We start from the raw sequence: 26175 nt of genomic DNA, 5'->3' as shown, positions 1-26175 counted from the left end.
GCAGCTCCACGAATCGAGCGTCTCGGCTAATGGTAATCCTGTTGGTCTCCGGGTCGAGGAATCTGTAAGCCTTGCGGTCTTCGCAGTAGCCCACAAACAACAACTTCTGAGCCTTCGCGTCCAACTTGCCACGTTTGACATCCGGGATATGCACGTATGCTGCACTCCCGAACACCCGAAAATGCTTCAGCGATGGCTTCCTTCCAAACCATCTCTCGAACGGCGTCTTGTCCACTGATCGCGACGGCATCCGGTTCTGGATGTAGCCTGCCGTCATGACTGCCTCTCCCCAATACTGCTTATCGAGGCCTGCATCCAGCAACATGCAGGTTGCCATTTCCTGGAGGCTGCGGTTCTTCCGCTCTGCAACCCCGTTCTGTTGTGGGGAGTAGGCAGCCGTGTACTGAGCTTGGATTCCCTCCGAGGCATAGAAATCCTTGAGCTCTTCATTCACGTATTCGCCTCCGCCGTCGGATCTAATGACGCAAGGTGCTCTTCCAAAATGCGTTTTTACGTATGCCACAAACCTTTTGATGCACCCGGCCGCCTCAGACTTTTGTCTCAAAAGACAGACCACAGTATAGCGGCTGTAGTCATCTATAAGGGTCATCAAATAACGACAACCTCCGGGCGTGACACACTTCATGGGGCCGCACACGTCTGTGTGCACCAGGTCCAGAATACGACCTGCTCTGTTATTTGACATTTTAGGAAAAGGAGTACGAGAAAGTTTACCTTGCAGGCAGTGTTCGCAGACTTGCCTAATTCCACAATCTGTCACCTGGAAGCCATCGCTGAGATCCTCTGCTTCGATGCGCTGCAGCACCGCCGGGTCGCGGTGTCCAAACCGCCGGTGCCATGTGTGCTGGCAGCTATCCGAATGCCGAGCCTCCTTGCTCAGCTTGGCATCGTGCGCCACACTCAGCTCGTACAGGTTTCCACTAAGCACTGCCGCTGCCACTTCTTTCCCATCCGTATTCACTATCGTGCACTTTGACCCGCCGAATTCCACCTTCAGTCCTTTTTGCGTTAATTTTCGCACTGACAACAAGCTACTGTCTAGCTTCGGAAGGTACAAAACCTCCGTGAAGGTAATGTCTCTCGCGCGGCCGTCACTGTCAACGCACTTCACAATTCCTTTTCCGATACCGGCCGATCTAGTCACCGATCCATCAGCCAACACAACGTCAATCTTCACTTTTTCGTTCAGTTCGCGGAAAAATGCTCGCTCGTTCGTCATGTGGCTCGAGCAGCCACTATCGACGTACCACGAACCACTGCTCCGATTGCTTCCGACCGTGAAACAAATCGGGATTTCCGTTTCGACAGCCTGCTTGGCTTTACGCGCACTTTTCTTTTTATCACTTCGAGAACCTTCTTCTTTCTTCTCTTGCTGCGACTGGCAGTCACGACGAAAATGGCCAGGCTTGCCACAACCATAGCACACTTTTTTCTTCTGCCCTTTATTCTGCAGCTTCATCACTTTCTCACCTGATTCCCCGCCAGAGCGTTCCACTCGGCGCAAATATTCGTCAACAAGCTTTTGCTTGACGAATTCGATGGTCTGATCCGCGTCCGGACGGCTTTCCATCGCCGTCACCAATCCGCCATATGATTCCGGAAGGCTGCGATAAATCATCGCCACCTTTAGCGGAGTCTCCAGCTTCTGACCAGCGCATTCGAGCCGATCAAACAGCTCCTCCAAATCGAAGAGGTGTCGCTCCACATTTCCACCTTCCGGCATATTCAGGCTGCAGATCCTCCGAAGCAGCGACACACGGGATGTCATTGTCGCTTTGCTGTGGAACTTTTTTAGTTCGGCCCACGCATCCCTGGCCGATTCAGCGTTTTTAATCAAATTGAGCTGATTATCCTCACACAGCAACACAATTGACGCCAACGCCTTTTGATCCGCTGTCACCCAAGCGGGGGTGACCGGTTCCGGCTTCGCGTCGTTCACCGCGAACCACAACTCGTCCCGCTTTAACAGCATCTCCATCCGCAGCTGCCACGTACAATAATTCTGGTTGTTGAGGCGTGGAAATAGCACTTGTTTCTCAGCCATTTTCGATTCAAATCGAATCCACTGCAGAAAGTTATTTCTTCACACACGCGCGACACGTCCGAACACGTTCGTCTCTAACCTCAACTAACGTTCTCGAATTTTCTTCTCGTGTTGCGTCGGTTCGACTCCCAACCGATCGAGCAACACACACACAGGCAACTGTTCGTACCGCCGCCGACGCTACCGACGCCAACGTCACCGACTCAACTAGCGCTCCGCTTCCCCATGCCGAAAGCAAGCCAAATTGTTTCCTCGCACAACTCGCACTATTTTCCAATTTTCCGTGGGAAAATCTCACTGGCACTTTTCTTCGGCCTCTCCTGGGCTCATAACCTGTGGGCAAACCGACGACCAGCAGGTTAACGTAGCGGAAAATACCCGACAAAAGTCTTCTCTACGGGAGACACGTAACGAGGGAAGAAAAGAAAAAACTTAACACACGGAGCTCGGTCTAAATACAACTTTATTCGATCGCGGTACATTCGTAACTGTTTCTCTCTTGTTCGTCGACTCTGTCGACTCATCATCGGATATCGCAGTGGTGGCGTTAATAAATATCGCCCCCACCAACAGAGTCGTGTGGGAATCTCTGGAACGTTTTGGATTTACACCTGGATTCTTTTTCTTCTGACCAGCGTTACATCCTAACTGAGCCAGAGTATGCTTCTCAGCTTAGTGTTCTTATGAGCACTTCCACAGTTATAAACTGAGAGCTTTTATATCCTGCAAATAAAGAATAAAATAATATGTTAATCAGTCCACAGTCCGGGAAGTCTCTCTCTTCTGCACCTACGGCAGCCAGTATATATAGCATAGAAATCCAGTACACGGGAAAAAATTGTGTGGTAAGAATAACTATTTTAGCTGACTACGCCCATTCTTAAAACTACCATGGAAATTCAGACCAAATTACTATGTTTACAGTACACCCCACCGCATTACTGGTACATTTGACAGAAATAATTTACAACAATCTGATTCCAACTACAGCCATGGTAAAATCAAGCGCATTTCTGGTCTGCTGAAAATTGCCGGTGCGAGCGCTTAAGTTAACCCCCTAAAATGGTAGTTTCTACCGCACAATTTTTTTGTGTGTAGGTACGAACTAGTAAGATGTACCAGAATAGTAAAGTAGTGTAAACAGCTTTCTTAAGATAGGTAGATACAACAGTCCTTTCCCCTTTAGAAACTTTCTAATAACTCTTCAAAAAGGTAGTCACACGTTAAAACAACTCATACAATGAACAACCGGAAATTTATCCCGAAAATTCCATCATTTTATCTTCAAAAAGTGCCTTTTTGTTCATTTCATGGCTACAATAAAGCAATCAAATCTTTGGATACTACTCTCAACATTACATTTGACAACTTCGTCAACACTAAAGAACAATTTCATTCAACTCATGATACAGCAATCGCTTCTTAAAAGAATAACTATGTTCACAATACGACAATTTCGTCAGCTCTAAAGAACCATTTAGTTCAACTCAAATTGGCAATTTCACCATACTTTCCACAAACAAATAAAATTGGAAATTCACCATACTCAGATAAATAAAATTGGCTAACTCGCCACCTCGGAACCCTTGACGAACAAAACGGAGAATAAATCATTCAAATCTGTTGACCCGTGAGGAAGCCATTTCGTGACATACAAACACCATTCCATTTTTATTTAGATAGATTCCCAGGCATAAGAGAAAAGATTGCTGCGATCGTTTCCCATGGCATCGCCTTCAACGCTTGTGCCGCCATGTTGCTCCTAACAGCACATTAGAAACGACACGTTATGCGTAGTATGCACCTGAAACGTAAAGCGCTCAAGTAAAATTTCTCCTTATTACCGAAGTAATTTTGACAGCTTATCCAGTATGAGCGAAATGTCACTTTTACTTGCGGAATAATTGAGCGGCACATTTTTCCGTACGGAAAAGTGACAGCTTCATTTGATTTGTACAGTAGGCGTTACCGATGTTACGAAATCAGCTCTACTTCTCAGCAGCGTACAGCTCAAGTAATTTCGGTAGCGGAATCATTCCTTGACCGTTTCTTGTCCTATCCTTTTGCACAGTACTTATGATCAGCGTACCGGCCATTAATGTTGCACATAATTGTGCTTTCTCCAACACTCCTCCTCAACATCAACTGTCACCTTATTCTCACAATGCGTCATCGCTGACCACTGTAGCAGCGGACATTGCAGAACAAAAAAAAATATACACGGTAAAAAATAAGCACCATGCTATCAATAGTTCTGCACTTGGATTTGCACTACTGTTGAATCTTGGCAAAATCAAGGTAACATCGCTTGAATTCAACGTTGCATGTTTTGATTTGAAATAAAAAAAAAGTTAAAATAAACATTTCCGCCTGACCCAGAGTTGAACCACCAATCTTCGGACTGCAAGTCTAGTGTCTTACCTCGACACCAACTCGCATCTGTTGAAAGAGGTTGAATTGATCTCAATCAATTTCTACAACGAGCTGTCAATGATTGCTTTCATATAATAGACACAATGTTCAAAATCAACGACTTTTCACTTCAGAGTCTAGTTCTAGAGACAGCAGAGCAAATCCAAAGTTAGAACTCTTCAAATCATGGTGATTGGTGTTTTGAATTGAGTCAAGTGATCAATCTATTCAATCGAACGTGCTGATTTTTTACCGTGTATACATATTCATAAATTGCCAAATCCATTGTATCCCTTTCGAGAAAGAAAACACGTATACTTCAATTCGCACGCAACCGAAGCCACCCCTCTCACTGTCTGTACGGGTAAAAGTGGAGGGAAATTGCGAAACGAACGCAAGACAAAATGCAATAAATACGACCCTCTAAGCCACACCAATGTCATTCAATTGGTGGACTCGAAACGGAACAGATCGTGACAACAACAACATCAGCAGCAGCAGCAAGGCGAGTGGCTAGTAGCAGACAGACTGTAGCGAGGTTTGAAGAGTTGACTCGCTGCAGCTGTCTCCTATAAATAGTGGCCCCAATCCGAAGTCGGGTCATTCAGTTGGCGGACTCGGAAAGGAACGGATCGTAACAACAACAACATCAGCAGCAGCAGCAAGGCGAGTGGCTAGTAGCAGACAGACTGTAGCGAGGTTTAAAGAGTTGACTCGCTGCAGCTGTCTCCTATAAATAGTGGCCCCAATCCGACGTCGGGTCATTCAGTTGGCGGACTCGGAAAGGAACGGATCGTGACAACAACAACATCAGCAGCAGCAACAAGGCACAAAATGGACTCATCAGACGGCGGTCGCGACAACCACCAGAAACAAAATGATTTACATCGTCGCAACGTTTCGTAGATTGGTTTTTCACGGTAGTGGTTCCGCTAGCGCATGACGGCTCACCCTAGTAGCATGTCCGAAAGAACTTGAAACTTTTGAGAACCAGAGCCACAGGTCCAAAGCCCTGATAAAGGTGGATGGTTGTGATGGCTATGACCGTGGTCATCATGTAAAGAACAAACGGACATTGTTGTATCGTGTCAGCACCGAGGAAGCAGCCCCTCTAGCACGATGTAGGTAGCGCAACCCTGGTTATGTGAACTATCGAAGACTCTTCACCAACCAAGAAAGGCAAAAGTAGAGCATTGCGTATTGAATCTTGCGTCTTCGATACTTCCGTTTCTTAATCACCTCTGAGCCAATCACGTCAACCATCATGGCAATCTCATTCAAAACGTTCGAAGTATACAATCCTTAACATTACCTATCTGCAATCGAAATGGATTCAACACTGAACACTAGCTGATATTGCTAGAAGCTTGGCTAGAATTTATCTTTAACTATCTTTGTCGCTAGTTTTAGTTCTCCTTCAGCGCAGGTGCATACAAAACTCCGCAGTCAACCGTTCTTCTTCTTCTTTCTGGCGTTACATCCCCACTGGGACAGAGCCTGCTTCTCAGATTAGTGTTCTTATGAGCACTTCCACAGTTATTAACTAAGAGCTTACTATGCCAATGACCATTTTTGCATGCGTATATCGTGTGGCAGGTACGAAGATACTCTATGTCCTGGGAAGTCGAGAAAATTTCCAATCTGAAAAGATCCTCGACCGGTGCGATTCGAACCCACGACCCTCAGCTTGGTCTTGCTGAATAGTTGCGCGTTTACCGCTACGGCTATCTGGGCACCGTACAGTCCCCAATTTCACCGGTATGTATCTTTCTCCCATTCGCGGTCAGAAACCGGGCAAACACTATAGTGTCCAACATCGAAAACGCTTTACAATTATTACCCATTTGCGACGTCGCGCCGGAGTCAACCACCCACGTGTTCGCGTCACGTGCACCGCTGCTAACCATAACATCATGTGTGTTAACATCATCTTTCTTCCAGAAACGCTTTGCGGTTTCGCCGCATGTGACCTTCCTATCCACAAAAGAAGCAAACTACATCCTTCCGACGCGTGGTTCCGCTGGTCTGCAAAACCTACTTGTCGAAATTGCTGATCTGTTTCCCCTGCTTATTTGCTTTTCTATCAGCATCACCTTGACCAAATCGAGAGTCCGCTCCTCCTCGTTTCGTGCCTCCAGAGCTGTAGTTAGCGAATCGAACCAATCCGGCAAGCTGCGCAATATTAATGCCACTTTGAAACACTCTCTCATTTTGAAGCCAGAGTCCTCGAGACAAACGTATAACTTTTCGATGCCAGCTAGATATGCCTCCATGTCGTCACCTAAAATGCTAATTCTGGTCCGTAGTTTTTTTCGGCAACGTTACCCTCTGTCCCAACGACGACTTCTGACGATAGTCCTTCAATGCTGTCCACGTGTCCCTTGCCGTTTATCTCGTTCACGCCATGCATCCGTCGCCGGGTCGAGTGGAGTACCAGAGTCAACATACTTCCACATTTGCTTGCATCGAGAAACACCACGTCTAGTAGTTCGTGTTGACCAGCTTCACGATTCGTGCCCAATCAATCTTCAGACAGCTTCCGGAGAACAGGGAACTTCTCACCTGAGTTGTATTTGCTGAAGCGGCATCTGCTTCGCAATTTAACCTGTTTGAGAACTAGCAGAGTCAGAACCAGGTTCAGAAACAAATATTAAAAGCACGTCTTTACTGCTAAAAGACCACGGCATAAAAATTAACAAGGCAGGCTCTTTACTGATGTAAATATCAAGTTTGATTGTAAACACGTGACGTCACTCCTATCGTACCATACACCTTCCGGACCACTAGATCATTTTTATCGCAAATTTGTTCGAGGTGGATAGGAATGACGTCGCCAAGTAGCTGTCAGTTTTCGGAATAGGCCTTTTCATGTGACAGGTCCGTCTTTGCATTTGTTTACATCGGTGGAGGACCGGTGCATACACGAGGCTGTCATTTTCATAGAAGAACTGTCAAAGAGCTTCCACATCAGCTGTTTTGGAACGTCATGTGAATAGGCCTATATATCACCTTCTTAAATATAGTATACCGTGCTAGAAGACTTCACGCCAAGAGAGCGAATTTTATTGGAAGTAGAAGAAAAAAGATTGCTGCGATCGTTTGCCGTCAACGTTTATGCAACACACTAGAAATGACACATAGATGTTGCCCTTATTTGTGCTTTCTACAACATAAATTTCTATAATACGGAAGTGGATAATAGGGATATGGAGTCTTCTTGCAGTAGAACATTAAGGAATCGTATGAAAAACTCCATTAGAAAAAATGGAAGCTGGAGAAATATTCTTTGAGAATTGTTTGTATATTATACATTGAATGTATTAAATACCATGAGGTGTGATATCTTCAAATAATTCAACAATCACATACCTTACTCAACTTAGGTTGAATACGAGCCTCCATCTGCTCAGAGCGACGATTCTTGTTAACCCGTATAGGCCTGAGTGAAAGAAAAACTACTAAAACTCTCACCGCTCAGCGAGTACTTAACGGATTTAAATTATTTTTTGTCAGTATACTGGCACACATATCTGGTTTCTAAAAGTGGCCAAATCATTTCGCGAATGTTCATGTGTCCGGAGTTATTCAGGTGGGATACTGGGTCAGGTCGGCTGAAAAGGGTGCTGTACTTCTGTGCCCCTGGAGGTAGGCACATTTCAAGTTACAAATAATTTCCTGAGTCGGTTTCAATGTGGCCACTCTATCGAGGAATTTCATGAAAAACGCATCAGCGTAAACTTTCTGAGGAACGATTGAGTTGGATAACCTTGTGTCCTGCATTTGTTTGACCCTTGAAATAACCATTGCCTCAAATTTACGGCAAAGTGGCCAATTTGTATCTAAATATATGTGTCAAGCCCATGGGAACGTATTTCAGTAAATTATTATGTTTAGTCTCTACTGTTCAATGATTGAAACGGTTTAGTATCCAACAAATCTATAGCCGGTTCTCTACGGAATTAAGCCCGAGTGGCCACATCCAGTACATTCTAAACGGTGCTTACCTCTTCATTTATAATGTTGAATATCAGATCTTAGTGATTTATGCAAATTAAAATGATTGCCATTGCAAATAAATAAAGACAACTTGGCGTGTCCCAAAAAATAGTCCTTTTTTACCCGACCTGACCCAGTGACCCACCAAAATATCTCCGACCACAGGAACATTCCCGAGATCCCTTGGCCACTTTTAGGAACTAGATATGTGGGCCAGTATACCGACAAAAAAATATTTGAATGCGGTAGGTATTCGCTGAGCGGATGAGGGTTTTAGTATTTTTACTTTCACTCAGGCCTATACGGGTTAATGAAACCGCTACCGTTCAGCCACTTTATTTCAATCGAGAGTTCCAAACCAATAAATTGTTATGCCGAAATACAGACCAACTCGCTGAAAAGAAACCTTATATCAGCCCCAAGGATGGAAATCTACACTAGAAAAATTCCTCATATCGTTGGTATTTGTTTCACACATAGTATTTTGCAATTTGTGTCGAAACATGATGATTATGTGTGAGACAAATAATTGGAGTTCATCCAAAATATATTGAAATTATGTGTCAGTCCACATGGTAATCATTACTGAAAACCATGAGATTTATGAAAATTATTTATGAATAAAATTATTAATTTTAGGTCGTATTTTAGATTGAAAACTCTTGATCACATATAACAATACAAATATAGTAGTTATTTATTAACATTTCAATTATAATAATTGAAATTCATAATTATAATAATTTCCTCCGAAAAAATACATTTGTCACTATGTTTCAGCCAATAGAGAAAAATTGAAGAATTTCTTGTGATGGGGGATTATTCGAGGGAATGATGACCGTTGTAATGGTTAAGGATGGTTTAGCTGGCGGCCTTCTTTGGAGTGTTGTTGCCGGAAAACCCTCAATAGCGATGCTCCAAGTGTATCGTCTTTTGAAATAGAGTAGAGAACAAGGATGGAAATCTAGTGATCATGACAAAATAAATGATGCATCGCGGTTGTTCTTTATCGTGCGATCATAGCAACAACGATTAACCATTAGTCGCCAAGTCCTAACAACAAACTCCGCTCCGCGAAAAATGAATCGCTCGGCATGTGTGCTAACGATCAATTGTTCGCAAACCAAAGTCATAACTTTTGGGGGATTTTTACGTTTTTATTCCGCGATCTGCCTTGTGGTATGTCATTTAAGATTCGAATGTCAATCGGGTATGGTTTTAGTGAAAAATTATGCCGTGCACGCGTTCTGATTCATATTAATCGCGACTTGTTACAACATCCGACAAACGGTTTTCCCGCGACAAACAGTGCATCGGATGCCCCATTTATCCTTACTATGCACGCGTGATGAGCTGTTCAAATCATGCTTCTGCAAGAGCAACGGCCCTCTTAGACCATTCAAATACCGTAATCCGGGGTATCATTGATCAGCGGGGTAACATTGATCGGAATGTCTTATCTCGTAAAAAGTTCGTATCATCATTTATTGGTGGAACATTTCCAAATCATGAATGGTGCTTCGCTTTCTCATATTCATGAGCTAATGAAAGTGAAGATTTTTGCAAAAATTGCGTTTACCTTATGCGAAAATTTGTCAACTTTTCGAAACAATGATTTCAATGGTTAAGATTACACTACCGAAGATCCATGTCTCACATAAGCTATGCAAACGATATGAATAACAAAAATGCGATTCTCACTTAAAATGACATCGCCAAAAACGATTCCGTTGTCAAAACTTTCATAAGTACGCTCAAATAGGCAACATTAACGAATTACTGTTAATAATGCAGAACTCCCTTAGGCAATTGCCTACATTTAGGCGTATTCCGTGGTTCGAGGTGTTTTTAATTTTAAAATAACTCAAAAAGTAAATGACTTGTAAGCGTTTGGCCTTCATATTCGGCTCCAGGGGCCATGATTTAAGTAAATAACGACATTTTCAATATTCCCAAACGTTGTTTACAAAGGTGATCAATGTTACCCCATATCAGCTAAATCAAAAAGTCGCTCAAAACATTTTTTTAAACATGCTTAAATCTTTCAAAAAACAAAATTTAGTATACAGTCACAAGCTATGGGTGGCAGTACTTGTTTTAAAAATATAAAATTGTCAACATTTGCATTGTCACACGAAACATTTAAGAAATATTCAAAAAAATGATCAATGTTACCCCAGATTACGGTACTATGTTGTTAGTCGCTAGAGGCGATTTTTTTCCATCTTTGGTAGAGAAGTTTCTGCCAGGTATGTAACCGCAAGATGAGGAGTTCGTGTACGTCCATGGTTTCGTCTTAGTTTCAGACGTTTGTGGTTTCAGCTTCCAGGAAGACGGAACTCCCATGATTTATCTGCAAACATTAATAATTCAATCAATTAAGTGCTCAAGTTTCCAATTAATAGTCGAAAAACTCATCAAACTACTTGTTGGACTAAACAAGATGGTTTTACAAAATGGTTGATCTGCTCTCAATCTGTTTTCGTCGTTTTCGTTGTTGATGTTCACGAGTTCATTTTCCATATACGCGTTATGTGTGAAACTATATAGATTTTTGCCAGAGGCGCGTCCACGTTCAAAATCATGGGTAGGACATACGTTAGCAAATATTTTGTGCACTGTGAAAATTTTTTATACATGCTTGGCAAAACTTGCTGTTCGAATGAATTTCCGATTTCTGAGAGAAAACGTAGATGAATTCTTGAAAGAATCCACAAAATGATTTCTTGCATAGCTTCTTGTGTAAAAAGCCCTTGATATTTTATTTTCAAATACTCTGGACTAAACCTTTATGAATTTTCTTGATAGAAATTCTGTAGATATCTTTGGAACGATCTCCTAGAGTAACAATTGGAGAATTCGGTTGAAGGATTAGTGAACAATATCTGGAGGAAATTCTAGGATAGTTTTGCAAAAAAATTTCTCATGGATTTTCTGGATCAAATTCTAGAGATATTTTTCTAAGCATCCTTTGAAAAACCACTGGGAGAATCAGTAGCAAAATTTCAAAAAGTATTTCTTGATAGATCCCTGTAAGAGATCCTGAAAGTATACTTAATAAAATCACTATGACAATTCCTGATGCTTTTCTTCGGGGAATCTGAGACGAAATTCCTGTTGAACCCGTTATAATCTCCGAATGTTTTTGGAGCCTGTACAATTTAACATCAGGATTCAATGCATGCAGAATAAGGAAACAGAGACTTTACAGACCATTTTGGTTAAAATAGATACTTTTGAAACCTTCCATTGAAAAATAGAGACTTTTTTGTACCTTGCATTAAAATAGAGACCAACTGTCTACAATGAAACTTTACTTTCGTTATCATCCATTAAAAAAAAAACATTCTTTCATATTCTTTATATTTATATACTTTTTAATACAACTTTATTAAACAAATACCACAAAACAAGGTCAAAAGCTTGCCTTTAAAACCACTGAGGTTGCTATAATGTCTTCATCTATTTCTAGCTAACAGCAAAAATTCTATGAGTTAGTATAGTTTCTTTTTTCTATGCACTGAAAATATCCTGGGTAATCGCAAAAGTTTTCTGGACAAACTTAATATGCTTGAAAAAGCAGATGATAAATGATTTAATTTATTTTTCAAGCTTTCCACTGATCTACTTTTTTTTGTAAAATCGTGGGTAGGACAATCCTTCGACTGTCCTACCCAAGTATTTTCGTGCGTAGTACATGTCCTACCTGTCCTACCCACTTCCCGCGCCACTGATTTTTGCTATGTGGTTTCACACATATTTTCGATTTATAATGACAAGGTTCATTCAATCTCATTTAAATGGAGTCAATGTGTGAGATAGATTCTTAAATTAATGTGTCGATACACATATAGAAAATTATTACAATTTTTGCAGTGTAGTGAAAATGACAAAATCAATGATACATCGCGGTTGTTCTTTATCATGCGAGCATAGCAACAACGATAAAACATTAATCGTCAAGTCCTATAACAAACTCCGCTTCGCGAAAAATGAATCGCTCGGCATGTGTGCTAATGATCCACTTGTTCGCAAACCAAAGTCATAGTCTGCCTTCTGGTATACCATTTAAGATTTGAAAGTCAATCGGGTATGGTTTGGGTGAAAAATTATGCCGTGAACGCGTTCTGATTCATGTTAATCGCGACTTGTTAAATACAACATCCGACAAACAGTTTGTCTTGCGACAAACAGTGCATCGGAAGCTCCTTTTAGGTGTCGGCCAGGGTAGACGCGTCACGCGACACGAAAATCCTTTGGAATTTGACAGTTCATTATTAATAATTGTTATTCCTTCCCGTGCAATTTTCGCTTCGCTTCGCAATTCGCGTCTACCCTGGCCGCGCCCTTATCCTTACTAAGTGCGCGTGATGAGCTGTTCAAATCATGCTTCTGCAAGAGCAACGGCCCTCTTAGACCGTTCAAATACTATGTTAGCTGTGATGTTAAAGTCACCAAAATAGCTTTGGTGAGCGAATTTGACGGATAGCGCCGACAATTTTTGTCGCATAGGATTCATCGAATGTAGCGCGGTTGTTGCACCATGGCCAGATTCATTTCCCGAGCGCGTGCACGGAAAGAAATAACAATTGTGATTTAAAAAAAAACAGTAGCGGAAAATCAACTGATGATCATTGTCGTTCTACTATTATCAAACATTTTAATAAAAATAAAATGCTTTTAGAAGTGCGCAGCAATGCTAAATCGGTCTGATGTATTCTGCGCAGTTCATATGTATTTTCTACACGTTCTCCTATAATTGTTTTTAATCCACTTCGATACCGTCAATCCACCCCCAAACTGGATGGCGTACACTCAGCTTAAGGTGATTATAAAACGAAGCCAAACAAGGGCACAAGACTGGAGAATCTCACAACAGTTTGCGTTGAAAACCAATCAATCTGCTTGCTTGCTGGTGGTGACTAATGGGATAAATTTTCAACGGTGAGAGCTGTTTGGTTTGGCACAAGACTTGAGTTGTGCTTTTGAAAATTTGAGGTGTGGCTTTGTACTATAATCACCCTCACGCAATTTATAATTAAGTATTGAGTTGTAAATATTAGTATATATTAGTTGTGTTACTAGAGGACATCTTGAAAATTCACTGAGATTCTTTCAGAAACCCTTCTGAAATTATGATATGTAATTATTACTTTGATCGCTCTGATTTTTCCAATAACCTCCTTGGGACTTCCTATTGGACTATCCCAGAAACCCATCTTGGGTTATTATGGAAATCCTTTCAGGATTCTGCTGTAAAATTCTGGAATTCTGCCGTAAAATTCTGGAATTCTGCCGAAAATGATTTAATGATTGCTTTCCAGTTTAATGGAATCTATTTTAAAAATCTGGGTTCGGGGATTCTCACAAAATTTCTCGGGATTTCTTCTGGAAATCAAATCGAAATTATTATTTAAATTCTGATATTTTCCTCGTAATTCTTCAGTATTTCTTCCGTGAAACTCTTTGAAAGTTCTTCAAAATCCCTTTGAGATTCTTTCCGAAAAATGTCTTAGATTATACCTATTATTCTAGAATACTCTCGGAAAGACGCCTGAGACTATAGTCAAAAAAATCTATTATTTCACTTTACTTTCTTCCGTGCAAATTCTTGGGATTCTTTCGGAAATTCCTCTGGAATTCTTTTGTAAATCCCAATGGAATTCTCCCAGAAATCCCTGTGGAATACTTCCGAAAATCCTGCTAAGAATCTTCCAGATGACAGGTATTTTTTTAAATATTTATTTATGGAAATCATCCGAAAATTCCTCTGTAATTGTTTGTCAATCCTCCTTATATTCTTACAGAAATCCTTCTTATATTCTTACAGATGTATTGCTATTGATTTTATTGTTTCTGCCTGAGATAATTTTGTATATCCAGAATTATTCCGAAAATTCCTTCGTGATTCTTTAGAATTTTTTTCTAAGATTTTTTGAGAAAAAAAAAAATCTGTGATTCTTCTGGAAATTCATAAGGAAGTGTTTTTGATTTTTTTCGTGATTTATCATTGATTTTCCTTGAAAATTTTCTTAAATCCTTGGCAGAATTTTCTGAAAATCCCTCTTGACTTCAAATGGAAATCCTCCAAGAAAACTACCGGACAGTCACTAGGACTTTAAAAAAATACCTATGAGATTCTTTGATTACTGATTTCTTTTTCTGAGCATCTTTTGAAAGTGACTTTCAAATGGTTCTGGAAATTCCATTTGAAATTATTGCGTAAATCTTTCTGGAGCTCTTCTGGACATCGTAATTATTCTGGAAAATATTCATGAAATCGTCTGGATGTCTGTGACTTTTCATTGAATCTTCAGGGGTTCTTGCGAAATAACTTCTGGGATTCTTTTGGATATCACTGTAAAAAAACATTCAAAATCCATTCGAAATTCTCCTGAGATTGTTTCAGGAATTTACGAGAATCCTTAAAATAATTCCTTTAGAAATCTCCCTGATAATATTTTAGTGATTTCTCTGTGGTTCTTCTGTAAATCGACCTGGGATTCTTCCGGAAATCCTCCTTTAATTCCAAAGCAATTTCCAGAAGAATTTTCAAAAGGATATTTTAAGGAATCCTGTATATTTTTCCCTAAGAATCTCAATGTATTTAAACAAAATTCCAGGACAATTTACGGTTGAATCCCACAAAAACTTCCGGTGGAATTCTTGAATGCTTATCATTCAAGCAGAATTCCAGTCGTATTTCCGGATGAATTTCGGCAGGTTTTACGGAAGAATCCCTGCAGAATTTCTTGAAAAATTCCAGTAAAATTTCTGGAAGAATCTTTGAAAGATGTTTCGAAGTCCTCCAGCAGGATAACAGAAAGAAATCTGGGGGTATTGTAGAAGAATTTCCGAAAGAATCCTAGAGAGATAGTCGAAATAATAACAGTTTTCTTGAACAATTCAGGAAACTTCCAGAGTCTAGAGGTAATTCGGGAATAATTTCTGCAAGAATCCTTAATAGAAGGATTTGAAGGATCCTCAGAAAGATTTTCGAAAGTATCCCAGAAGGCTTCCCGAAAGAATGCTAGAAAGATATCTGGAAGATTTCCTACAGGATTTTTGGAAGAGTCCCAGACAAATTTCAAGAATATGGACGTAAAAATCTCAGTGGCATTTCTAGAATAATTTCAGAAAGATTTTCGGAAGCATCCTCGAAAGTATTCTAAGGGATTCCGAAAGCATCTCAGGTGATTTCCGGAAGAATACCAGAGGTATTCTCATAATAATCCCAGAAGTATTTCCGGAAAAAGGCCAGAGTTATTTTCGGAGGAATTCTCGACGAATTTGTAGTAGAGTCGTAGTACATTTTTTGGCAAAATCCTCTAAAAATATCCAGAAGAATTGAATCAGAATTTTTGTTAGAATCTTCCATTGAATTTCCGAAAGAATCTTCGAGAATTTCGATTCGAATTTGATTTCCAGGATTTCAAAAATAATCCTTAAGGAGATAAACGCAAACTCACATACAGATTTATGCAACTATTCCAATAAGATGTCCAGAAGAATCACAAAGGATATCCGAAAGAATCTCAGATATAGTACCGGAATGCTAACGATGTTTTTAGATGAGTTCAAAAGCGATATCTGTAAGTATTCTGTGATGTCCAGAAGAACTTAGAGAAAAATCAGAAATGATCTTTAGATTTCCAGAACAATCCCAGAGAGGTTTTGAAGGATTCATAAGTGATTTAAGGAAGAATCCCAGGAGGGAAATCCCATAGAATTCTGGAGTAATTTCTGGACCAATGTCTTTTTATATGCTGTATCAATATTTACAAGTAATTATAATAAACAAGTATTTATGGAACAATAACAATTTTAATTTATCGCCATAATTGAACGACAATTTTAATAAGAATGTGCATCCACCACATCATCCCTCTCAGAAGGATTGTGATTCTAAATATTTTTTGCGGTGATTCAGAATTGTAATCACATACTAGTTTAATTGTATGTGGTGTCATTCAATATTTAAAATAAGATTCGTTAAGCCGAACATGTTGATCCTTCGACATGAACCAACGAGCATTGCTTGAAATAACGAGATTTTTTCGATTACTTTGATTACTGATTTCTTTTTCTGAGGATCTTCTAAAAGTTACTTTCAAATGATTCCGAAAATCCCGTTTGAAATTATTCCATGAATCTTTCTGCAGTTCATCTGGACATCGGAATTATTTTGGAAAATATTCATGAAATCTTCTGGATGTCTGTGAATATCCTTTAAATCTTTCAGGGATTCTTGCGAAATAACTTCTGAGATTCTTTTGAATATCACTGTAATTTGGATTTAGGATTCTCATGGGATTATTTCAGATATTAACGAAAATCCTTCATACAGAAGTGATGTTTCTGTGAATCGCCTTGGAATTCTTCTGGAAATCCTTCTATAATCCCAAAACAATTCTCAGAAAATTTTTCAGAAGGATATTTTTAAGAATCTCAATGGAATTTCTGAAAAATACCAGAACGATTTACGGTTGAATCTCACGAAAACTTCCGGTGAAATTCTTGAATGATATCCGGAAGAATGACAGTCGTATTTTTGGATGAATCTTAGCAGGTTTTACAGCACAATCCCAGCAAAATTTATTGAAAAATTTAGAATAGAAAGATATCCGAAAAAAAACTCCAACAGGATTTTTGTAAGAGTCCCAGGAGTATTTCAAAGATATTGGCGTAAAAATCTCAGTGGAATTTCTTGAAGAATTTCAGAAAGATTTCCGAAAGCATCTCAAGTCATTTTCGGAAGAATACCAGAGGCATTCTCATAAGAATACCAGAAGTATTTCCGGAAAAAAAATCTAGAGTTATTTTCGGAGGAATTCTCGAAGAATTTCTAGTAGAGTCGTACATTTTTTGATAAAATCCTCTTTAAATATCCAAATGAATTGCATCAGGATTTATGGTAAAATCTTCCATAGTATTTCGAAAACAATTTTCAAGAATTTCATAGAATTTAATTTCCTGGATTTCAAAAGTAATCCTAAATCACATACAGAGTTCTGCAAAAAAATCCAAAAAGATGTCCAGAATAATCGCAATGGGATATCCGGAAGAATCTCAGAAGTAATACCGGAATGGTAACGTTTTTTTTTGGATGAATATCAAAGCGATATCTGGAAGAAAATTCGGAAATAATCTCAAGATTTTCAGAACAATCCCAGCGAAGATTTGAAGGATTCATGAGTGATTTAAGGAAGAATCCCGGGAGTCGCTGCCAAAGAATTCTAGAGTAATTTCTGGAACAATTTTTTTTTCATATGATTTATATATAAAAATACTCTGATTCAAATATATTTCTTGTGAAGCATTAAGTTTCACTGCAGACACAGCTCGTAACATCAATAATAAATTTAATTTTTAAATCTTTTAAGAACTTCCAAATTGAATAACAGTTCAAAGAGTAAAATACCATTCTCATGAGTTTTTGAGGATCATATGGTCGGTGTTTAGACAGACCAGACTAGATGAATTTTGGAGCTCTAAGGATACGTAAAGAACTCCATCAATTTTAAATCTTCCATGTTATTTTGATACAAATGTATCATCAAATAGATAAGTTTCATTATTACAGTAAATATCTATACTATTTTGATGTTTCACATGTTTGGGGTACATTTTTCTTACTCGATTAAAAAAAAAACACTTGATTCAGTCTGTCTGAACACTGACCATATCTATGTTTGCTATTTGATATTTAAATACTTGAATTGTGCTGTATCAATATTTACAGGTAATTATAATAAGTAAGTATGTATAGAACAATAACAATTTTAATTTATCCCCATAATTGAAAGACAATAATAATTAGAATGAGCCTCCACCACATCATCCCTCTCAGGAGAATTTTGATTTCCAATATTTATTTTTGCGGTGGTTCAGAATTGAAAATATCAAAAGTCTATTGTAATCACATCCTTTTTGTTCAACTGCATGTTGTGTTATTCGATATTTAAAATAAGATTCGTTAAGCCGAACATGTTGATCCTTTCACAAGAACCAACAACGAGCATTGCTTATGTTAAGAGATTTTATCGTAATGCACAACCAGCCTAAACGTTCTTCCCCTTTTGTTTATGTACTTATTATAATTTCAAATTATTTTAATTAAATTAGTTGTGTTGTCTACTATTGTACACGGCAACATGTTTCAAAATAAGTGGAGCTGCTTTTAAAACAAACTTTAACATCGATCAACCAAACCATAGAATATCCAATAGCGGAAAAATAATAATAATAACCGATCATTGCAAATCGAGCCGAACTGGCGCTCTTTCCGTGCGCACGCGCTTTCTGCAGAGCTGTCAAACAGACTTTTGTGCCTTCCTTCTTTCGCTCTCCTTCAACTCAACAACTCAGCACGATCCACCTCCTGGTGGATTGGTGAGCTGTCTGGTTGTTGCAGATGAACAATCATCGTGTAGCGCGACATCATCATTGACACTAAGCTTGCAACTCACCAGAAAATCGTGGTACAATTAACAACGGCCCTACTATGTTGTTAGCTAGGACAGGACGTGACAGCTCAACTAAGACTGCCTCGTTGTTTTTCAGTCGATAACCTTGACGATACAAAAGCCAGTGTTGCCAGTATCCTTTTAAAGCAAATCTTGTGAACAAATTCAAATATCAAGGATCAAAATTTGATTGTTTCCTGTACGCTTCATTGATTTAGTGCAATAGAGAATGCTATATTTAAAAAAAAAACAGGTCAACATTCAAAACCGACGGTATTTTTTTAGCGTGAATGGTCAAATTTCCATTAAATTTGTCTCAATATGGTATTTTTAATTTAATTTAGCATTGTAGGAACACATGTTTTGAGCTTAACATCAAATATAAGATTTGAAACGAGATTTCATAAAAAATTACAAACTTTAGATAAAAACTCTAATTTATGAACTAGCAACACGGCCGGGCTAGCAACAAAGTGCCCTGTTGCAATCTAACTCAACGATGTGAAAATAGGCCTTTGCTAAAACGACCAATGGGAAGTGGTCTTTTTTGACAGGCAATTGGTTTCATTTTTGTACTTTGACCTATCACGTCTTGTCTTAGGTTGTTAGTAGCTAGAAGCGATTATTTTCCATCCCTGATCAGCCCTTTCTATGTGGACAGTTTCGAAGGTTTCCAGTTAATTGATTCCAACATGGAATATCGTGGTCATGGTCAATAGGTTCTAACATGAAATATCTTGTTGATCTTGTGACATAGAAACTTCGACAAAACTGTTCAATGTTTCAAGACGGTTCTGATATCCGACGCCATTTTGGAATTCAAAACGGCGGAACGGTATCAAGATGGCCACTTCCGACGAGTGAAAATCGTTGGGTATTTTCGGAGTGGCGCGCGGGAATCATCTCGGTGTTCTATGATTATTATTGAGAACTTTCGGGCCACACCGAGATTCGAAATCAGCCGCTTTTGAAATGGTCTTATTATAAAGCCGCGCAGATTACCACCCCACAATCGACTCGTTGCTTCCAGTTCTTATCTGGAGCGAAAATACTATCATTATCGCAATTTAGGTATTATTAAATTTTATGATAACATTCCCTTTATGAGAACGATTTGGGGAGCTCTGCAGCAGCACTTTGGTTTGAACAGCGGGAAATAATGGACTCCCGATTGGCCTTATTGGTTGTGGCAATTTTACTGGCGATTTCCAACGTTCAGGGTCAGCATGATCCCCATTTCTGGAATGGACACAGTGGAATAGTGCATCTGTTTGAGTGGAAATTTTCGGACATTGCTCTGGAGTGTGAGAGGTTTCTGGGGCCACGAAGTTATGGAGGCATTCAGGTAATGAACTTTTTACAATTTTGGAATTTTATTGTATTGAACCTTAACATTTGCAGTTATCACCGGTCAATGAGAATGTCATCGTTCAATTAGGAAGCAATCGTCCATGGTGGGAACGGTATCAGCCAGTTTCGTACAAACTAATCACGCGTTCGGGAAATGAACAGGACTTCCTCGATATGTCCCGCCGTTGTAATGCTGTGGGCGTTCGTTTGTACGTTGATATCATCATTAATCATATGTCCAGGGATCCGAACGATGGTTCCATAGGAACGGGAACTGGTGGTTCCATCGCTAACTCCGGTACACGTGATTATCCAGCTGTTCCATACTCCATCATTGATTTCAACCCGTCCTGTGCCATTACGGATTGGGGTAATGCTTGGCAAGTGAGAAACTGTGAACTGTTGGAACTGCCGGACTTGGATCAGAGCAAAGACTGGGTTCGCGACAAGATCGTGGAGTTTTTAGATCATTTGATCGAACTGGGTGTGGCTGGATTCCGAGTGGATGCTGCCAAACATATGTATCCACAGGATATGGAAGTGATCTTCAACCGTTTGAAAAATCTGAATACCAATTTTGGATTTGCGCCAGGATCACGTGCTTTCCTGATGCAAGAAGTCATTGATGGGGGCGATCATGAACCTATTAGGAAATATGAATACACCCATCTCGGAACGGTAACCGAATTCCAGTATTCGTTCTATATCGGACGTGCTTTCACTGGTGGCGACATGCTTGTATGGCTGCAAAACTTTGGAGAAGATTGGGGCTTTTTGCCATCGAGAGATTCACTTGTGTTCGTGGATAATCATGACAACCAACGTGATCACGCCTTGACCCATAAATCGCCAAAGGCTTACAAAATGGCCACCGCATTTGCAGCTGCCCATCCTTTCGGTCAACTTCGTATCATGAGTTCATTCTACTTTGATGATAGAGATCAAGGACCGCCACAGGACGGCAATGGTAACATCATTTCTCCATCGATCAATGCTGATCAAACCTGTGGAAACGGATGGGTTTGTGAACACCGTTGGCGCCAAATAGCGAACATGATCAACTTCAGAAACGTTTGTTGGGGAACTCCTGTGCAAAACTGGTGGTCAAATGGCGCAAATAAGATTGCATTTGCTCGCGGTAATTGCGGATTTGTGGCCTTCAATAACCAACAGCAGCAGGATATGCTTGAAGTTCTACAAACTGGTCTTCCCGCTGGAATTTACTGTGATGTCATTTCCGGCGAAAAGGTAGGCCACTCCTGTACGGGGAAATCCGTAACGGTTCTAGCTGATGGACGAGCATCGATTCACGTTCCTTACGATGGTGAGGATGGAGTTTTGGCTTTCCACATTGAGGTGAGTCTTATTCAAATTAGTTAGCTGAAGTTTAAAAATTCTAACGTTTTATGTTTCTTTGTAGTCACGAATCTAAATCAACACCCAGTTAAGTTCTTCATAGACATCGCAATTGTATTGGAACCACAAATCTGCACACAATTTGGAACAGAAGAGCACACTCAATACCACCAAACGACTTTGTTTTCGCCTGAAAAGAAAGATATTGATTATAATTTCAAGCTTGATCGATAAATTACAAAAGTACAAGTGATCATCACCTTCTAACCAATCCCAGAAAACATTCACCGAATATTTCTTTGGAACAAGGCACACTTCCGCAAATCCCTACCGGACCGTTGTGAAGTCTTCTACTCAGTCCATCTGGTAGCCAGCTATCCAGCCAAGCTGCACGAACAATTGCAGTGCCGTTGAACCTTCGCATGCATAGTTCGACCAGAGAACTCGGCCCATGCGTATATTTTCGGCGATCAAGAATCGTTGTCAACTCGATGGGAAAGATTAGATTATGAGCTATCGCATCACAGCTTATCCGTTGGTAGTAGCAGCTTTTTGGAATCCTAAGCGATACGGAAACGTTAAGATTATTTTCGAAGAGTGTACTCTGCAATTACCTTTTCGGTTCAACAGCAGTAAAAGATTCATAGCTTGGTTGCATGAACCTCTCAAGCGCTATTGGATAATGCGTGAGAGTATAGTTGTTGAACACTCGCACATGCTCCAGGGTACTCGTGTTCACAACGAAGGGCAGTAACACTAGATTACATCTCTCTGCAGAAATAAATGTCATCTGAGGCATAAGGAATAACTTTGTTGGAATACGACACAGCAAATAGTTGTCATCCATGATCAATTCTTTCAGATTACGGCAATTGACCAACTCAACAGGAAGCTCACTGAACCTGTTTTTGGACAATTCTAGGATCTCTAATTTTTCCAAAGCGCCAATCTCTGCAAAAATATCCAATAAAAAAACCGTCGAAAATATTTTCAAATCACTTTCCTCCTACCTTTAGGCAATCGAGTGAGTTTGTTTTCACTCAATTTCAAGCTTAGCATATTACGTAACTTCCCAATACTCTTCGGTAGAACTTCAATCAAATTCTGCGACAAATTCAGGGATTCCAAATGCTTCAACAGCGATATCTGCTCCGGCACATTCACTATCATGTTACCCGCCAGGCAAACAAATTTCAAACCATTCATTTCCTCGCAGAACCACACAGGAATGGATGGAATGAAGTTTTCCTTCAGGTACACCTCTTCGACCTGATCGCAGCATGCGCGTAGTTCTTCCGGCATCTGCCTGAAGTCGCGATAACTCCAGTGCAGCACTTTTCGATTCATGGCTTGAACAGTTTGCCTCCAGCCCAGTCAACATTCGGCGACGAAAACTGCTTACTTAGTTCAACAAATCTGCGAAGATCGCCGTTTGAATTTGGCACACGATCTTCGTGGTGGTTCTCCCACTTGTGTTCGTAAGATGCGCGCGCGCGTTCATCTAGTCATCATTGGCGCTTTCGATCTAGTTCAAGAACAAAGCAACCTAAACCAACCACAGTAGCCAGTGTAAGAGGGAAAGGTAAGTTACGAGCTCGTGGTTGTTTAGCGTCGTACAGCTGATCCTTGTTGTCGGTCAGTTTATTCATATTTTTAGAAAAATTAACCCCCTACGGCATCACGTTGAAGACGTTCGATCAGATGAACGAATATATTTCGGGACCAAATTTTGGCGGGAGTTGTAGTCAGATCCCTTCATGTGGGGGGTGTTTGCGGGGAGGATGAATTCACGTGAGTGTCGAGCAAATTTCTGTCGTACATGTGGCGCCATTGAACGCGCAACATTCAAGGTCATTTGTAAAATTAATTTCAACTCAAGAGCGGTCGCGTCCTCGGTCATTGCCGGGACCACCACGCTCGAGCTGTGTAGAACAAGTGAGATTTTTTTTATAATGCCTGTACTGTAGTACACGATGCGACCGGTTTTGGGTTAAATGTAGTTTCTCGAAGAATCAATTTATAAGTGATTAATCCTTTTTTTTAATAAAAAAAACAGGTTATAAATTGACAGTTTTGCAAAAGAAGGAATTGAAAACCATTTTTGCATTGCATGAGCGAAAATAGAACGAATCGCAGTAAGCAATGGCTTTAGTCACGGCTCGTAAACGGACGTGTTTTGTTTTGTTATCACTTTGCCCTAAGTTTTTCACGTTATTTCTGGAAATTTGGTTTGTGTTTCTTTCTAGATTTTATTCAGTATTGGAGTTTCTTCGGTGTTTGGCTACTTGCATCACTTCACTTGGACATTGCATTGCACACTGGTTCAGAGCCCGAAAAACGTGCTTTTTTAGTTTTCGATGTCTAAACGTGATTTTAGAAGGTTGGTGTCTTCTGAAGAGTTGAAGGATATACTATAAGCTTTATTTTGATATAAAAATTTTAGCGATCTATCCACCTAGCAGTGCAGTGTGAAAATCATTTTTTCTATAATTGCTCAAATCGAGTAGCTGTCTTCAGCAAAGTTGTAGATAATGATAAATGAAAGTTTTTCTCTTCAGACACCAACTTTGTACAAATGTCTGTTCACGAGTTACAGAGCATTTTGTATAAAATACCCCTAAAATCAGTTTTTTTAGTATAACTTTTTCTGAAATGATTTTAGCGAAAATGTTTATTCTAGAAAGTTGTCAGCAATCAAAAATTCATGTTTTTTCTCGAAAACACTAACTTTCTATCTCTTCTTCTTTTGACGTTAATTAAGATTTTTGTTAAAAAAATAGTCACTTTTTGTCTTAAAATATCATGGAAAGCGGCAAAAAGCGGCAAACCAAACAACTTCCATCTGAAAGACAATCTTTTAGGCTAACGATTACGCATAGATTCATTTTGTTCCGTTCTGTTCCAATGCTGTTTAACAACTATTACTTCTGGGCCCAATTGAAGCATTTTTATGAATAATTTTATAAAAAAAATATTAAGGGGACACGGGAGACCGTGTTATTTTCCCTATCTTTCGTCTCACTCTAACAATAATCATCAAAACTTTGTAGAAGCAAATCTCGAGTTTTAGTGAACCGATGAAGCTGAAAATTTATCGGGTTGTGCACTACATATATAGAATCATAGTGATACATTTTCGCATCGATATATGGAGTGGTTCTTGAGATTTGCTTCTTGAAATGGATAGGGTGATTATGATGACGTCCCGTGCGGCCTTAACACCTTTGTGTATACATGAAAGTTGTTTATAATTGAAGAGAATCATTGTTTTATCTGCAAATATAAAAATTTCCTAAGCAACAAAAGTTCAAAAGATTTAAGACATAATTTTTACTTATTTTTTTTTTTACTTAACTCGTTTATTTGGAAGGCTCAGGTGCCGTAGGGCATAACAGAGCCGAAATCTTTTCTTTTTTTACATTGTTTACATTTTATTTATTTTAAAAACTATGTTAGTATAGGGAAGTTTTAAGGTTAGTGAATACATTTATACAACAGGAAAGGAAAGGATTTTTCGGGATTTCTTAAGCTAGATTTCTATGTTCATGGGACAGGATATCCAGATCTGTAACGAAACTAAACAGAAACGGTTTGTGGGAGACACGACGAGAAGAGGACAATTTGAAGGGGAAAACAAAAGGCAGGGAACAAACGACAATCAAACACGGATATTGATACGCTTCAAGAACAGGTAAATAAAATTCATATATTCCAAATCAAGGCCCGCCAACACTTCCCTAACAGGTTTCTGCTGTCTTCCTCGGATCCGGAGAGTTTCAGTCAGATCAGATCTGATGCTACGATGCTCACCGCAGCCCCATACAACATGTTCAATATCCTGGTAAGCCACGCCGCAAACACAGAGATTGCTTTCTGAGAGCCCAATACGGTGGGTATGCGCGCTTAACGAATAGTGATTGGACATAAGCCGACACATGACACGAATGAAATCACGGCTCATGCCCAACCCCTTAAACCATGGTTTTTTCGACACCTGTGGAAATATGGAATGCAGCCATCTACCCATTTCTCCGTCTCTCCATTTCTGTTGCCAGCTGATCAAGGTCTCCCGACGGGCCAATGCAAAAAATTCATCGAAGGCGATTTGACGCTCGTAAACATCGCCTTCTTTAGCGCCTACCTTAGCCAGAGAGTCCGCTTTCTCATTGCCCGGAATGGAGCAATGGGAAGGGACCCAAGCTAGGGTAATAGTGTAAGAGCGATTTGACAAAGCACTCAATGCTTGGCGTATTCTATTCAGGAAGTACGCTGAGTGCTTCACCGGCTTCATTGATCGAACAGCCTCCAGAGAGCTTAGACTGTCGGAAAAAATGAAGAAGTGCTCGGGTGGGAGAGAACTGATGTACTCTAAGGTGTAATGTATAGCTGCTAGCTCAGCAACATATACAGAACATGGCTTTTGAAGCATGAAGGAGGCGCTATGAAAAACGTTGAAAACACCGAAACCAGTGATGTCATCCATTTTTGACCCATCAGTGAAGAACTGTCGGTTCTCGCTGACATGCCCGA

The 26175-nt window shown here is 39.9% G+C and overlaps 2 protein-coding genes across 2 annotated transcripts; one reads left to right on the top strand and one right to left on the bottom strand.

Moving 5' to 3' along the window:
• Window positions 1-20061: 20061 nt before the first annotated feature.
• On the top strand, window positions 20062-21872 carry LOC5569491 (alpha-amylase A). Its single transcript, XM_001658526.2, has 3 exons — window positions 20062-20284; window positions 20341-21645; window positions 21710-21872. Exons 1-3 carry the CDS (start codon window positions 20099-20101, stop codon window positions 21719-21721), a joined length of 1503 nt encoding a protein of 500 aa, XP_001658576.2. The 5' UTR covers window positions 20062-20098; the 3' UTR covers window positions 21722-21872.
• LOC5569490 (plant intracellular Ras-group-related LRR protein 7) lies at window positions 21866-23610 on the bottom strand. Its single transcript, XM_021855981.1, has 3 exons — window positions 22656-23610; window positions 22260-22596; window positions 21866-22205 (listed from the first exon to the last, which is right to left on the bottom strand). Exons 1-3 carry the CDS (start codon window positions 22990-22992, stop codon window positions 21902-21904), a joined length of 978 nt encoding a protein of 325 aa, XP_021711673.1. The 5' UTR covers window positions 22993-23610; the 3' UTR covers window positions 21866-21901.
• Between the last annotated feature and the right edge of the window lie 2565 nt (window positions 23611-26175).

Source organism: Aedes aegypti, chromosome 3 (assembly GCF_002204515.2).
Source record: "Aedes aegypti strain LVP_AGWG chromosome 3, AaegL5.0 Primary Assembly, whole genome shotgun sequence".
NCBI classification, from domain to species: Eukaryota; Metazoa; Arthropoda; class Insecta; order Diptera; family Culicidae; genus Aedes; species Aedes aegypti.
The sequence above is the reverse complement of the archived record's forward strand: the minus strand, read 5'-3'. Positions and strand labels throughout refer to the sequence as shown.

Bases quoted from the DNA above. Each gene is read 5' to 3' on its own strand.
- LOC5569491 (XM_001658526.2), top strand. From the start codon at position 20,099: ATGGACTCCCGATTGGCCTTATTGGTTGTGGCAATTTTACTGGCGATT. The intron at 20,285-20,340 runs GTAATGAACTTT...TAACATTTGCAG, and splicing joins GAAGTTATGGAGGCATTCAG to TTATCACCGGTCAATGAGAA.
- LOC5569490 (XM_021855981.1), bottom strand. From the start codon at position 22,992: ATGAATCGAAAAGTGCTGCACTGGAGTTATCGCGACTTCAGGCAGATG. The intron at 22,597-22,655 runs GTAGGAGGAAAG...ATATTTTTGCAG, and splicing joins ACTCACTCGATTGCCTAAAG to AGATTGGCGCTTTGGAAAAA. The intron at 22,206-22,259 runs GTAATTGCAGAG...CGTATCGCTTAG, and splicing joins ACTGCTGTTGAACCGAAAAG to GATTCCAAAAAGCTGCTACT.